The sequence below is a fragment of the Copadichromis virginalis genome, linkage group LG2, assembly GCF_057382275.1.
Source record: "Copadichromis virginalis isolate Kocher_CV1m ecotype Utaka linkage group LG2, C_Virginalis_male_GT1.1, whole genome shotgun sequence".
In the NCBI taxonomy this organism is placed as follows: Eukaryota; Metazoa; Chordata; class Actinopteri; order Cichliformes; family Cichlidae; genus Copadichromis; species Copadichromis virginalis.
Genome location: NC_140619.1, coordinates 23,156,187 through 23,172,462, shown reverse-complemented (window position 1 = coordinate 23,172,462; position 16,276 = coordinate 23,156,187). Strand labels below are relative to the sequence as shown.

The 16,276-nt window shown below is 40.4% G+C and overlaps 1 protein-coding gene across 4 annotated transcripts in view; it reads right to left on the bottom strand.

Moving 5' to 3' along the window:
- LOC146717312 (connector enhancer of kinase suppressor of ras 2) overlaps positions 1-16,276 on the bottom strand; it is a 68,057-nt gene that overhangs the window by 42,985 nt on the left and 8,796 nt on the right. For all 4 annotated transcript variants that reach the window (XR_014923192.1, XM_085474278.1, XM_085474282.1 and 1 more), the window contains exons 2-5: positions 10,957-11,120; positions 2,983-3,185; positions 2,671-2,758; positions 1,473-1,514 (exon numbers count right to left, since the gene is read on the bottom strand). Coding sequence is in view for 3 of the 4 variants with exons in the window: in XM_085474278.1 (XP_085330404.1) it covers positions 1,473-1,514; positions 2,671-2,758; positions 2,983-3,185; positions 10,957-11,120 (497 nt within the window). In the remaining variant the exon portion in view is untranslated. The remainder of the gene's footprint in view (positions 1-1,472; positions 1,515-2,670; positions 2,759-2,982; positions 3,186-10,956; positions 11,121-16,276) is intronic.

Sequence of the window (16,276 nt, the reverse complement as noted above, 5' to 3'; positions counted from 1 at the left end):
ACAATCGGAGATAAATAGTAAATAGTCTGTTTTTTATAAAGTGCTTTGAGTGCTCTAGTAGAGTAGAAACGCACTTTAATGTACCAAGTTACCATCTATACTGAATCACATCTGGCTGCTGTTATTTTGAAGTAAATAATTTTTAATTTCAGGGGTCACTAGGATTCAAATGTTAGAAATATGCTGTTTTCTTCCCTCTAATTCAGTTTCCAGCTACAATAAAATTCCATCGAGTCAACATAACACACTGGCTAGAACTAACCTATTTTTTTTTACCTAGCAGTGCAATAGAAAAACTTTTTTGGGGACAAGTGCGCTTGTCCAAGTCCAAATATAAGTGCCATTCTGTTTCAAAAACAGGGGATAAGATTGGATATTTGTGTTTGTTGTGTGTGCCTGCATGGTTTATCTCACCTTCACTTCATCTTTGTGGAAAACTCACAGTAAATAAGAGCCTGCGAGGAAGCTGGATCTAAAAACAAACAGCTCCTCCTCTCTCTCGCTCTTCATGCTGTTTCCCTCTTTCACACATAAACCTCCCGCACATAACAGACTTAATCATGTGCGGCCCTTAGTCGGGCACTGATGGCTGTGAGCATGTAACTGCGTGTGCAATGGAGCCCTTTAAATATTTGAATTTGCCTGATGTCATTGTCCTGTGTCATTATTGGGGCTGTAACAGCAGAGGTAAATGACAGCTCAACCAAAGAGCTTATGGATTACAGAGTATCCAATGTGCATGTGCAAAAATATGCATTCCTTGAGCGTTTTCTTTGCCAAAAGATGCGTCAACAGTTTTTTCTGTGAGCTCCCCCTGCTAACATTTCATTTGGTTTCCTCCACCTGACCTTGAATGGCAGCAGGAAGTGTCCTAAACCAACTGTCAACCCAAATCAGACACTGGCTGCTCAGTCCGTTTCACACGTGGATGCAGACAGTTCTCCGTCATGGATGCACACATTTGCGCGCATGGACACACAACACGCACACATACTGAAGCTTTCAGAAGGCCTCGGGCTCATTTGCACTTTAACATGCACAAATTTGTGCCACACACTCGACCAAAAACAAACAGTACGCTGAAGTGCACGCACATACATGCCCACACACGCCCACACACAAACACAAACGTCTAACTGAAGCGCACTCAAATGCACCAGTTTAGCTAATACTTTTTTTTTCTGTTTCACACACAGATTTTCTCTAAATGCTTTAATTTCTCAAAACCGGTGCAGAAGTCTGCCGGTAGATGTGAAATTCTGTTCTTGCAAATACTAGATGGCAGGTTTGTGCAATGAGCCAGCTGCTTGGAAATATGCGGATTACCACGCGCTGCAGTTTCATGTGTGCTGTAACCACATGTGTGACAGTGCAACAATGAAGTAAAGCTAGTTGAGCATGAAAGTTCATTGTTGACCCCAAAAACTGACTGACAACTTTGAATGGTCGCTGATATTATAAGAAAAACTTACCACGTGAAGAATTTTATTCTCTGTCTCATAGACAGTGCAGTCCTGTAGAAAAGAACAAAGAGGAACACATTAAGAAAACATCGATGTGTACATCCGCACTCCAGCTCAAGTGTCTTTCTCTAGTCCAAATATAACATTGAGGAAAGGAGGAAATGAGATGCCCAACAGGAAGAAATGGAAGGCATGTGGACCTGAGCAGTTGGCTATTTTGTTACAACCCCTCTGCATTATGTTTGACAGTAGAGTGACGAGTTTTAGATCTACTCTGGGGTCTGGAGCATCAAATTCATATCTGGATTTATAAAATGACTTTATTTGAAGCTTGACGGAGTGTTATTCACCGACAGCTGATAGGTAATGCATTTCTGAGAAGCCAGCCCACTGAATCCACCAGATGTGCACGGTAGCAGCTAATTAATCTGTCTGATGCATTAGTACGGACAGCGCTGCCACCTTTGTCTGTCTCGCTGCACCCTGGCAGCCACATGTTCATTTGGCCCATTGTGGACCTGCGGTGGTCTCTTTCTCCTCGCTCTTCTTTGGCCCTTGTAACAGGGGATGGGTGTTATCTGCTCGGTTCCAGGACTCATTCTGGGCACAAGTACAAACACACTCTCACACACACTCTAAGCAGGCTCTTACTGGGAGGATATGAATGGGGTCCAAGAGAGGAGACATAGTTTCTGTCCAAACAATGAGATGGCTAAAGTACCAGAGTGAGTATGCTGGATGTGTGTGTGTGTGTGTGTGTGTGTGTGTGTGTGTGTGTGTGTGTGTGTGCGTGTGTGTGTGTGTGTGCAATGTGGTGCATTAACATGAGGAATCGAGCCAGAGGGGAAGCAGAAGGAGGACAGGGAATTATAGGGATGAGAGACCTCTGGTTCACTGTTCAACAGAGCCTAAGTTAGGCAAGGGATGATGTCTAACAGTGAGTCGATGAGAATGTTGCTTAAGGCTTTTATTGAGAGCCACTCGTCCCATCAGCCATGCTGCAAACAGCCTGTGGCAATGCATGTAAGTTGCACACGTGCTCAAATCTATAGAAACCAGCTGTAGGCAACAAAAGCTCTATACATATTGATGTCTCCAATCCAATCCTGCTCTAGTGTTGACCCTTAAATTCAAATCATGACCTTTATTTTAATGGATATGGAAATGGTGTATTGTGTGATGTTTGCAGGAATGTGTGTGAAAGCACCTGTTGTACAATGGTGGTTAATTCTAGGCAGAGCTGCACAATGTTGTTCTTCAGTAATGAATACTCTGTCACACTGGCAAACGGAGACCTAAGAAAATAAAGAATAATAGAGATCATAACCTGAGAAATGTTTCTGCTGTGTAAAAACAAAACATCCAACAATTTTAGAGAAAAAATGTTTGCCTGAACAATTTTTGAGAAATATTGGCATTTGGTGTTTTTTTTTTTAAATATTTGCAATTTCATTTATTCATTAACACTGTAATTTAAAAAAAAAAAAAAACAATCTAATCTCCATATGTTATCCCCCACCTGTCAAGCCAAGCTAGCAAGTTCTTGGCTGCACCAATTAGATCCACCACTGAAGTGAGAAAATCATTTGGTAGCCTTCGGGAAGCTCGCCCATCATAATGGCCGCCCCTCCGTCTGCCGAGGATGAAATTTTGGAGGTTCTTTGCTGAAGCGTTGAGTTTGTGGGATAGAGTCCGGAGGTTCTCTGTCTCTAGTCCGTAGTTCTGCAGGACAAACAGACAAACTGACATCAGAAAATATGTTTATCCTGAGAATTTGAAGTTGGATAAAAACGTCACGACCTTCTGTGGAGTCAGGAGCTTTGCCAAAGAGCAAGGAGCTTAACTTAAGTTAGCTAATGTAGGGATTAGAAGACATACATATATACATATATACAAAAACCTAAATATGTATATATGTTAGGTATTTTGATACCATAGTAGCATTTACAGGATATTGTTTTATACAGGAAAACTGTTACTCAATATGGCCCATCTACTAGTTGTTTTTCTCTTTCTCTGTGACCCAAGAATTAATGTGTAGGACTCACAAGCTGGTACCCCAAGGTCGAAAACACCACAGAGATGAGACCACTTCCTTACTCCCATCCTCCCTTTTTCTTTATCTCCTGGAAAAGGCTCGTTAAAGGCTAGGTGGTTCGTTTCAGAATTCACTAATGAAAGAACTCTGTATTTTATGTCTAGGAGTGTATTTTGCTGGGATGATCATAAATTATAGCTGAACTGATAAACTACACACAGGATACTTCTTTGCTCACAAGGCAGGAAGACGTTTCCTTATTTAGTCTGTACCGGTTTGAACTGGGAAAGCTGACACACGAACCTTTTTTTTCCTCTATATAAACTGCTGTGTATCAAATAAACCTTTGAGTCGATTGGGAAGGCAACCTAAAGCAGTCTCTGTTTTCTTGTTCTCCCAAGCTGCTCCCGAGCTCGTACTAACACGCTGAATGGCATACCTGAGTGTTACTTTAAATAATTAGGAATCTTAGAAGGAAAGGACAGAACTCTGCTTATCGCTCACGCCACGGAGGAAACCCGGGAAGGCAATTTCCTTCAATATATATTTCAAAAGGTCTGGAAAGAGGAAATATATACATAGGGTTTTGGGTTGCTGATTTTTTTAAAAACTCTGGATAAAATCATGCTAGCTTTTTCCTAAGTTAAGCTAACCTGACTAGCTAGAGGCACTGACATGCATATTTTTGTTCTGTTCAAGAATAGTGAGGCTAGCTATCACCTTCTGCTAGTCTGTATTTTAGTCCAATATACTTTATCTGTATAACAGACATGATATACAGTCAGTGAATAACTGTATCATCTGATATCTCTGAATGAATACTTTATCAGTTTCTCACATCATTGTGGACGATTGGCCCTCTCTTTATCACAACCTCGTTTCACTTCGTTCATTTAGTTCTCTTAAGGTCCAGCCAGAGCATTTCACTCAGGTTGAGGTCTGGATTTTGAAATGCTTTTATTTTTTTTATCTATATTTTAATTCTATTGTAGATTTACTGCTGCACTTGATATCAATTTTCTGTTGCATAACCCACGATTAGCTAACATTTTACTGTCAGACAAATGCTGTCACTTTCTAGAGTCACACCTGACTCTAGAATTCTTTGATGAGCTCATGGTCAGATTTCAGTCAGGTGCCCAGATGCTGTCACTGCAGACCAAGCTGAAATCATCACCCTCCACTGCCATGCTCGACAGTTGGTATGAGCTGTTTTGCCAAATGTGGCACTGTGCAACACATCTCATCTTTATTCCCCCACTCCCATGTAGAAAATGTATATGAAAGAAAAGGCTTTGTACTGTCATCAGCTTTTACACTCAGCACGCTAACTGAGGCCTGTAGAGTCTGAGATGTTTCTCAAAGTGTATTTAGTTTTTCACTGGGTTGCAGAGATGTCTGTGAAAAGTCTTTTTACATGTCTGTAGCTAGTGATAGATAAGCCTAATTTACTCGAAGACTAAGTGTTTGAAAAATATTTGTATATTTTGTAAGAGTATTTATTTTTTAAATACTTTTTTATACTTATTATTTAAAGCTATGATCTTTACACAAGTCTTAGCTGATCATGTGCAAAGATCATATTTAAGAAACATGAGTTAAATAAAAACTTATTCCGGGTGAAATTACATGAAATTTAAAAATGTCATCTGGGAATTACTAATAATCATTCATACAGCCACTAACTGCACTAATAGAAAAACACTGAGCTGGCTGAGTAGCCCATTACTGCACTGGGACCCTTTTAAATAAACAAACACACATACACACATCCACTAATCCACACTGTGCTCAGCATCCCAAGGCACCTCAAGTCATGTCCTGTATGACGGAGCCTGATTCCTGCTGACATAAATGACACACACACACACACACACACACACACACACACACACACACACACACACACACACACACACACACACACACACACACACACACACACACACACACACACACACACACACACACACACACACACACACACACACACACACACACACCTCCTTGTGTAGTCAGATCCACAGGCTGAGCTAGACGTATCTATTCCTCCTCTGCCTCTAGATCTATTCTACACAGTCACGACCACAGTGACTACAAAGGATGGAGGGTTTCACAGTGGCAGCAGAGAGAGAGAAAGAGAGAGATGAGGCAACTAAAGAAGTAAAGAGGCAGAAGACAAGAAGGGGGGAGCGAGACGAACAGAGACCGTACCCAGCTATGCATCTTGCTGAAACTGGGTCATGCATACACTGTGTTCTGGATAATCTCCTGTGCGAATGCAGATGCATGCATGTACATAGAGTGAATGTGTTTGCACAGCTGTAATTAGGCTGTCATATGATTCAGTCTAGAGCTGTGTGCTGCTCTTTGCAGGCTACAGAGCGCTTGAGATGAAGCGGGGGAATAAAAGCGCATGAATGACTTTGACTTTGGAGAAAGAGAGAAGTAATTTTAGCAATGCTTGCGTGTGTGTGTGTGAGTGTGTGTGATGGAGAGAGTGTGCCAGATCAATACAGTAAGAGAGCGATGCCATTAGAGTACCACCCATCCACCCCACCCCCTGCCATTCATGTCAATGTGGTTACCATAGCAGCCATGTTTGGAGTGGCCTCTTTGCTATGCTGGTATTTCTGCTATTGTTCGTACACTGAGTCACAATCACACATCATTTATGACATGTTTGGGTAAAAGAGGGACTTAACTATAAAACCCTGTTGAAAAGTAAAGTATTGCTCAGCTGCAGATTCCTCGGTCAAAGCTTTTGCGCTATGCTTGCACCAAAATGTAGAATGTCTATCAATCATAGAAAGAATATATCCATCGTGCCCATGTTGCTTTCTGCAAAAAGATTTGGCCTCAATGCTCAAATTAGTCAGATGGATTCTGTGCAACCAATGAATTTTATATTTTTACTGCAGGCTTTTTGCATCTCTTCAAAATAAGTCCTGCTGTAATTTTTGTGACTGTTGAGCACTGCATTTAATATAACGGTGATTTTTTTTAACCTTGATTGTCAGGGACATCTATTTACAGTTCAGTGAGTTAAATAAATGTTTAAAAACAGAGCTACATATAGCTTGATTTGTTTGTAATGGCCCCTTTTGTAAGTCTATTCCAAACTACTTGGTAAACAGTTAAAAGACCAAGTAATACACCAAGCATGAGCTGGTAAGCATGGTAAGAAATAAATGTTGCAACTAACTTTGTTTTGCAGTCACAAGATAGCACTGAGAAGGACCCACAAATGAAAGAGGTGCAGGGAGAGATGAAAGTAGAATAAAGGAAATGACAAAAAGCAGATTTGGAGAGTTAGAAACAAAAAGAAAAAATATGTATTATCAGTGAAGATTATGACAAAACAACTTTAATTGTTAAGTTACGAAAAGCTAATCACAATCAATCTCATAAACTCACCCAAAGTGTCAAAGTGAGAATCTTTCATGGCTGCCGCTGTTTCAATACATAGATACGTGCTCAGTCCAAAACTTATCTCATGTTACAGTGAGAAAGAAATTCCTTAATGAAGAGCAAAAGTGATAGATGATTGTGATAAAAGCTCTCACTGACATGTTTGTTTTCCAGTGGACAGTTTCTCAGCCTTTAGTTCACACAAATCTTTCAAACCACAGACACATTCAGTAAATAGTCACTCTTGCTTCTGTCATTTGCTCTACAATTTCACATTTATAACAAACTGAAAAAAAAAGAGTCTCCAACAAGTCGGAGTGACATGACTCACCAGACGGCCTAATGAATTTAGCCGTTCAGACAAAAAAATTTACAGGAGCTAAGGTTTGATTTGTTGCTTAAAGCTGTTTGTGGAAGTCTTTCCTCTGAGTTTATGAAGTACCTGTAGCACCAGACAGCACCAGGATCCTCCCACAGGTGTCTCCAAATGAAGAGAGGTAGTTACACACACTTACTCATGTAATTAAATAGCTTTAATTATTAATTATTCCCCACCCACAAAATTAGAGAGAGTTAGGTCAGAACCTAAAGGCTATGTATACTATGCACTTTTTAACTTTTTAGACAGGTGAGTTGTCACGCAGATAGCCAGAGTGCATCGCTGTCCTTGGGATAAATCCTGAGCTAATATCACACCTATATAAGGCTGATGGTTTAGATCTGATGGATGTTTTTTTACAGGATACAAAGGGCAAACGTTAGGTAGTGCAGGATAAAGCAGGTGCAGGGTGGTACTTAGGTAGCATCTAAGTAGCACCCCTGTATAGTCCTGAGACCAGTTTTCCAGTGCTTTTCTCGTGTACGTTTATTTGAAGAGGAAAAAACTTCCACGGGACACCGATGAGAAAAGATACAAACAAAAATTTATTCCACAGCTTGTAAATCTTCTTACAGGAGTAATCAGGTCTAAGTTATCCTCAACAACAAACATACTACGGTAGAAAAACCGTGTGGCTCCCTCCCGGGATTTTAACTACAAACCAAGCCTTTAAGGCACATGTATTCACAGTTTTACTTAACCAAGCCAACACGAATGCAAGAAAATAATTTTAGTTCAATTATAACCGTGAATTTACTTATTAAATTATTAATTACACAAAACAAGTTTAACAACAAATATAAATACTGAAGTATATGAGCTATATTAACCTGGCTCCCACAACCCTGTTCACATAAATGGCCACCTTAGCTACTTAGGTAGCCTAAGTAGCCTGACTGTTAAAGTCGATTTAATTAATCAGTTAAAGCAGAACACATAATGTATACTGCAGTACAACCCTCACTATTAAATAGTGAGGGTTGTACTGCAGTACAACAAACTTGTTTGTATTTTTGTCCTGTAACTTTAATGGCACCAATATCTTTGTCTTTCATGTTAGGAAGGAGCAGTAATTTTGTTTTTTTAAGTTATTTCCAAGCACAGCTTGCTGAAAATTCACTACCCACATATTCTACTTAGTATACACGCTGGGGGCAAAATTTGATTGCACAGGCATAAAAGAAGGAACGTTTCTACAATTACAGCAAGACTGAAAGCTCAGTCAGTTCTTGAAACCTGCATTGATCAAGATCAACAGACAGACCAGAGAGGGATCCCAGCTGAACCATGGGAGCCAACTTCATCTCTTCTTTATGACCAGACATTTCATTTCCTTTTATCGTCCAAATATTCAGGATCTACATGAACCACAGAGCTGTGGCGCTCAAGTTTTTCCTCACTAAATATGTTTTTTTTAAAAGATTTGGATTTATTGGGTTTATTTATTCTTTTTTATTAGCCAAAATAATTGGAATCATAACGACGTCCCTGCAAGAGAGACTGGGCAAGGAATGAGCAGTGGCATGATCAGACAAGCTGTACACCTGCCAACAGATTACCCAGATTTTCTAAACATACCAAAAAATGTTGGTACTAATCCCTCTGAACATAAAAAAAACTGTGTGTGCACAATGCAGCCTGTTTGTAGTCTTAGCATTACAATTGTCAGTTTGGATAATATTTCTGTGCTGTTTTTAAGTACACTATAAAAACGGGTAAATGTGGGCTATATTTAAACATGCCTGACTGTGTGTGCTTTCCCATCAGACGCTGACCCATTCATCAGTCTCACTAATTATCAGTGCAACTGATCGGAATGACGCCAAACAAATAAAAAGTAAAAGTACTCACAGCGGTAGCTTCAGTGGCTCATTTTGTCTGATACTCAGAATTTATGTCCGTGAGAAATTTCCGGACATATGGTGATCGCTACTGCTGGACTCTCATTCCCATACTGGAACATTTGAATGAGAAGAGGTGCTGATTAGCACACACACACACACGACCATGTATGCACACACACACACACACACACACACACACACACACATTCAAACAGCCCCAACTAATCCACCCATGTGTGCATGGGAGATAAGGTGCATCCTGCATACTCTTTCTACATTCTCTCTCTCTCTCCCATTCCCTCTCACCCTCGCTTTCTCTCTCTGGGAGAGTAGCACCTAATTCTCCCTAATTCTCTAATCCCGGGCAGGGCCACTGCACATACAGTCAGCAATGACCGAGGAAGTACACACAAAGCGAGGCCTGAATGATTTTCTTTTTTTTTCAGTCATTTCTTAAGCCAATATCAATAACTGGTGGAGGAAAATAAACAAAAAACAACATATATACCTTTGAACCTGTTAGTATTTCTGTGAGTTATAAAAGAAGAAAACTCATAGTCACATCTTAAAGTAACTGGGAAAAAGGAGCAAATATCTTCTTGTAAAACCTACTTGCACATAATGTACTTTTTAAAAATCAGCTTCAACACTAGAACCAGCTATGGTTTAAAACCTTTAACAGGATACAATAACTTTATCCTAACAAAAAACAGCAGTTTACTTGATATCTCATATATCTAGATAATGTATTATTTTATATATCTAAACAAAACCAGAAGAAACTATAATACATTGTGGTATCCAAACAGGTGCAGTAGTTCATAGTGCTCCCTGACTTTGTCAAATCCATCTACATGTCGTTACAGGAGGGTTGTTGACATGGTGGCTAATCAATGAACCCGATACCTTTAAATGAGTTGATTTTAACAGATTTTCCATATGTTTTATGCACTAGACAATGATTGTTCTTTGGTGAAATGTTCACCTATCATATATACACATACATACACTCACCAGTCACCTTATTAGGTACACCAGACTGAAACCACTTCTGCCTGCAGAACTGCCTTAACTTTGAGGCACAAATTCAACAAGGTGCTGGAGACATTCCTCAGAGATTTTGGTCAATATTAACACGACAGCATCACACAGTTGGTTCACATTAGTTGGCTTCACATCCATAAAGTCAAACTCCCATTCCACCACATCCCAAAGATGCTCTACCAGATTGAGATCTGCTGACTTTAGAGGCCAATTGAGTGCCGTGAACTCACTGACATGTTCAAGAAACCAGCTTGAGATGATCTGAGCTTTGTGACATGACAAAGCAGCCATCACTGTGGTCACACTGTGGACGCTGTGGTCACAAAGGGATGCACATGGGATGGCTCAGTTGGTGCTAAGGAAATATTCCCCACACGGTCTGTGTAGGTTCTCCGTCATCCCAGTAATGGTAGTCTAAGGAGCTTGGAAAGAAAGCGCCTGGACTTTTTACAGTTTAAGCAAGAAACTTAGAGAAGTCCAGTGGCTTTCTTTCCCAGCTCCTTGGATATTCCCCACACCATTACACCACCGCCAGCCTGAACCTTTGATACAAGGCAGGACGGAGCCATGCTTTCATCTTTATATGTAGATGTTTTCCTTAAAGAGCAGTTGAACGCGTGTGCCTGAAAAAATGACTAATGAGTGTATTTTTAAGCTTATTTTATCTCAGCAATAACTATAACTAACTAATAGCTATAAAAGAAGATAACAAGCATATCTAGGAGCTTGTTGACCATCACTCCATCCAGTACTGTGCATTTAAAATCATAGGCTGACCAGGGCGCAGAGGAGGTCCACGGCTTCCAGGATGAGCTCCTGGTGTCCTATCCTGGTGACACCCAGCTCCTCCAGCTCCTGATGGGTGATGTGAAGCAGCTGCTCTCCTCCCATCTGCTCCCGCTCGAAACTCTTGATGTACTGCTGGAGACAGTCATCCAGACCTAAGGAGAGTGGAGACAGACACAGATTAGGATGTGTTGATGTATCTGTCGTCTATCACTTTGCGCAGCTGTATATAGAAAAATATTTATATTGGCTTCAATCAGTGATTTAGAAGGCTTTCTGCTCTGAGACAAAGACGGAAAACACGATTAGGAAATATTGTCCCAGACATGACTGACTGACACAAGAATGAGCTCCTTTCCCGAGACCGAATCCTGGCTTACTTTGATGCAACACTGTAGTCAGGCATAAAAACATGCAAATTGTGCCTGCCAAATAGAAAGTAAAGATAAACAGCAGCCTCAAGCCAGGAGCTCTGACTGATCTATGAGCAACTTACTGACAACTAGAAAACACATCTGTTGGTACACCTTTTCTGTACGGGATGATAAGCTTGATGAGGGAAAAAAAAGTCTTTTCTCACCACTGCTTTTAACATTCAAGAGGCAATAAAAGAGATTTTAGAGCGAAAAGAATCTATTTCACACATATTTTGCATAATTAAAGAGCCATTCGAAAGAAAACGAGGAAGATGCGAACAATAAATCGACGTATGACTTGCTGCTGTTACGCTGTGGCTGCCTGCTTTGCACAGAGCCAATCAGCTGCACATAGGCGTGGTGGATACAATTGATCGGTAAGAGCCTCTGGCTTTGATTCAAATATAGTCAGCAAAAAAGGCGCATCTCCCCACAGATCTAATGAACGAGCCCGCTCCAAAACGAGCAAACACAGAGCAAAAAAGTTGCACAAGAGTAAGCAAATCCATGCGCACACACATGCACAGAACCACAGTTAAACACATAAGGTACACTCACTCCCCCTATGAGCATGGACTTCAAACACAATGCAATTACAGCTAGTGTTGCTCTTCAGGGTCTTGACACCGCTGTGGATGCCCGTTGTTAAAGCCTAGCAGAGCTGTGAGGAAAACACTGATGCCCGAGGGATGCAAAGCTTAAGAGCAGACAGTGCGGTAGCACCTCAACAAAGTCACCACACATGCGTATATAGAGTACACACACTCGAGCGAGATATCTCTTGGTCTTCGTGTGCCATGGGAGATACCAGAACGGGGGGAAAAAGCCTGCTGTTGCTCTGAGTGACATGCAGACAAAGTGTTGTTACATATAGCACAGCAGAGCCATTTCAAAAGCAACACATCAGTGACACCGGTAGCAACACAAGTGGAAACTGTTTAATAGAATAAGTTCCCCGTGGAAAAGCCCTAATGGCCCACATGTAAGCATGTGTTTCACAGGTAATGATACAGTGTTGCAACGTGGAAGGCTTGTGTGATAACTTAGTCTGCACATGAATTAGGTGCATATGAGGATTTGTTTTCATATAGGCAATATTAGTACACATCAATACCGTTATTCAAGTACTATATTATAATTATTATGTTGCACACAATACAAAATTGAGGTACTGGTGCTTCTACCAGTTGTGTATTCCTGTTTTAAACAATTCATGCTTTCAAATTCAACCGAACAACTACTACTGTTATAACTTGTTATTTTTCTCATTTTATATATACGAACTTATTGGAAGTTACCCGTTTACTTTTTAATGCACAGGTACAATCCATAATCTGTACTTTTTTCTAAATATTCTATTTAAACGTCTTCCAGTAGCCTGCTCTGTCTGCACACTACAACCTGGTTTTGCCACTTTTATCTGTACTTTAATCTTAATAACTGTACAGTACTCTGTTTTTGTAACTATTGTCCATCATGTAAATATTTTTTTTCTGTAAAAATTGTGTGTGTTTGTTTTCGGTGTCCTGTTCTGTTTGTATATGTGCTTTTCTTTTGCTGCTGTTACAACCAAATTTCCTCTAGTGGGACATTTAAAGGATTATTCTATTCTAAATAAAAAAAATATTTATGGCTTTTTAGAAAAAATCTTAAGAAATTATAACATTAAATGCAAAACATTTGATACACCTTTAAGATATAAGACATGGCCAGGTTAGACATATTAGATGGTGTGTAAACTGTTTTGAACTATTTCTCTCCATTTTGCTAGGAATATAGGAAATTAAAATAATTAAAATACAGGATATGTAAGGTAAAAAAACAAACAAAAAAACCCAGTTTGTATGAGTCAATATTTGATTTGACAACCTTTACAATTCATCACAGCCTGAACTCTCCCAGGCAAACTTTCTTGTCATTTCTTTAAGTCGTCTTCAGGAATAATTCTCCAGGCTTCTTGAAGAACGTTCAAAGCTTTTCTTTGGCTGTTGGCTGTGTTCTGTTCTGTTCTCTATAAAGATGATCCCACACTGCTTCAATAATGTTGAGGTCAGAGCTCTGGGCTGGTGAGTCCATGATTGATAGTGTCATGGATTGGTGTGTTTTTCTTTCCAGTAATGCTTTTACTGCATCGTTAGTGTGTTTGGGGTCATTGCCGTGCTGAAAAGTGAAGCTGTTGCCAGTGAGATTCATTCATTCATTAATTTCTGCGCTCATAATTTCATCAATTCTGACAAGATCTCCAACACCACTGACTGAAATGCATCCCAAACCATGACAGAGCCTCCATCCTGTTTTTTATAGATGGCTGCAAACACTCACTGTCATGCCTCTACCTTGACCATACATACATGATGATTTGAACCAAAAATGTTACATTTGGATTCATCGATATATCAGACCTGTTGCCACTTATTTTCAGTGGTGTTCTTGTGTAATCTGGCATGCCTCAGCCTGTTTCTCCCTCCTCCTCCACAGAGACCATTTCTGATCAGTACAACAGTAAATGGAACAACTGAAGGGCCAGATGCATCTTTTGGTCCTCCGTCAGGTCTTCACTGGATTTTTTTCTTGTTTCTTAAGAATGTGCACGAATTTCAGATACTGTTCAACTGATGCACATTTCTTTTTGGCCTGCAGCTTTTTCGACTTCTCCACTTTCCTGAAATTTTTTTTCACACTGCACAAAAGTATGCCAAACATGACAAGTTTTAGTTCTTTGGGAATCACAGTGTTGGTGCAAAAATACTATTTCCTGCGTTTGGCAGTTTTTAAAGATTCAGCTAAAGAAATTGTATGTCTTTGCATTACAGTTTAACACTTTGCTAAGTTGTCTGCTGTGTTTAGATGCAGTGCTGGTTTGCCCTTTGAGTTGTTTCTGTCATGATCCTGGGTCGTTGACCCAGCGTTTTGTGTTTCTTTTTGGGTTCATCTTGTGTTTGGTGTTTATTCTGATTCTGTATTAATTCTTTGGGTTGGTTGTCGTGTTTATTATCCCTACCTGTGTCTCCCCTCTGTGCTCCGTTCAGGTCCCTGTGTTTTTGTTGCAAAACAGTCTGGGTGTTTCCGGTTTTACTTTGTAGGTCTGCCTCTCATCATGTCCATTAGTATCAGCTGTGTCCACCCCTGCATGTCATCTCCTCATTACCTAGTGTGTATTTATAGTGTGTGTTGGCTTCTGTTCATCGTTGGATCGTCTGTGTTTCTCGGTGTAACTACGGCTCTCTGCATTGTCCGCTCCCCGTTTCATGCTTAGGTTTGTTATTTAGTTTTCCCAGTCTAGGTTTTTTCAGTTATTCGTCTTGTCTCACTACCTGTTCAGTCGCTCCACTTCTGCAAATAAAACTTCATTCTCATCACCAGTCAACTGCCTGCATTTTGGGTTCTTTTCCTCCTACACCACACGGCTCACGCCGGCAGCCGTGACAGTTTCTTTTTATCCTCGAATGATTCATTGGTCACTGTTATGTGGCTTAACAAACAAACTGAAAAAACATCCCTCTGAAAATGGTCAAATATAAGAACTGGAGTTTAAATGAGTGAAAAAGCAGCCAATGCCTAAAGAAAAACCTTGAAAAGAGCTTCAGAACAGCTGGAGAACTATTACTAAAGGCCACTTTAAAAAATTACAAGAAACTCCATTTGTTTTACAAGACTGCTCTTGTTGACAAATGCTTGAGTAAGGCCAAGTGCAGTGCTATATTCTAGTATTATATTCAAATTAGCTTTAGTTTTTCTTTGAATACACCCTGTTCATTGCTGTGGTAAGACAGTCTAGTACAGTCTCATAAATCATCACCAGAGCTGGCAGAGACACGCACAAGTGGACTCGCTCTGCAGTCTCCTTTAGCCGGCCGCCAGCTTTAGAAGTAGAGAACATGGAGATAAAGCAGAAAGACAGCCTGCAGCTAATAAATAGGGTGCCTGAATATTTTACTCCTGACCCTCACTGTGAGAGGCGAGGGAAGAAAAAACTGTGCTGGCTATCTCACAGATGGAAGTCTTTATGTCCACAAGAAAGGTGAGCCTTCCTCTCCAACTAATACCTCTCTTTTTCTGCCACTCCCTCCGTGCCCTTGTCCTTCCCCATTTCTCCTTCCGGCGCAAGGCAAACACATTTTAATAGGGACCACGTGATGCAATCGGGCCCCTTTATAGCTTATTCCATCACGACGCGAATGAGATTTCTGGTGACAGTGTAATATCTTCATTGCACGTTTAAGATCGTTTGAGGGTGGAAGAAAGAGTTTTAGGCACTTAAGATTATCTCTGTCCGGGATTACACGAAGAAGGAGAAGACACCGAGACAGCCTAAATCCACACAAGACGCTTGGACACGCTCCCTGCCAAGTATCCCAAAAAACTCTCAACCTAATGGAATAATTGCGTAAATCAATTTTTGATTAGATTTGTTTTTTTATTCTGGACTAATCGATAAATAAATTTTTTTTAAAGCCAACTCATTGTGCTTGAAGTGCATAAGGATTATAATCACAGTACTGTAAATTATATGGAGATGTGATGAATGAAGAATCAGAGGTCCAGGCTGACTAAGAGCGCCTCCTGGGGAAAACCACCTACTATACCATAGCTATAGTATTTCCCACCTCTGCAACACACACACATTTAGATGCAAAGAGATTATGCACACACATTGTAAGGAGATTTTTTTTTTTTCAAATATATGCACTTACACACGCTCGCACTCGCATATGCATTAAAACGCACGCATACATCCACAGAGTGACACACAGCTGCTAGCCAATCAGATGAGCCAGAATGCTTTCCCCCCCTAGAGGACAAACAGCTGATCCGGGTTCATCTGCCGAGTTCATGTGCCAGCTGGAAATAGCACATGGCGCACAAACGCTGCCACGAACAAGCGCTATAAGAGA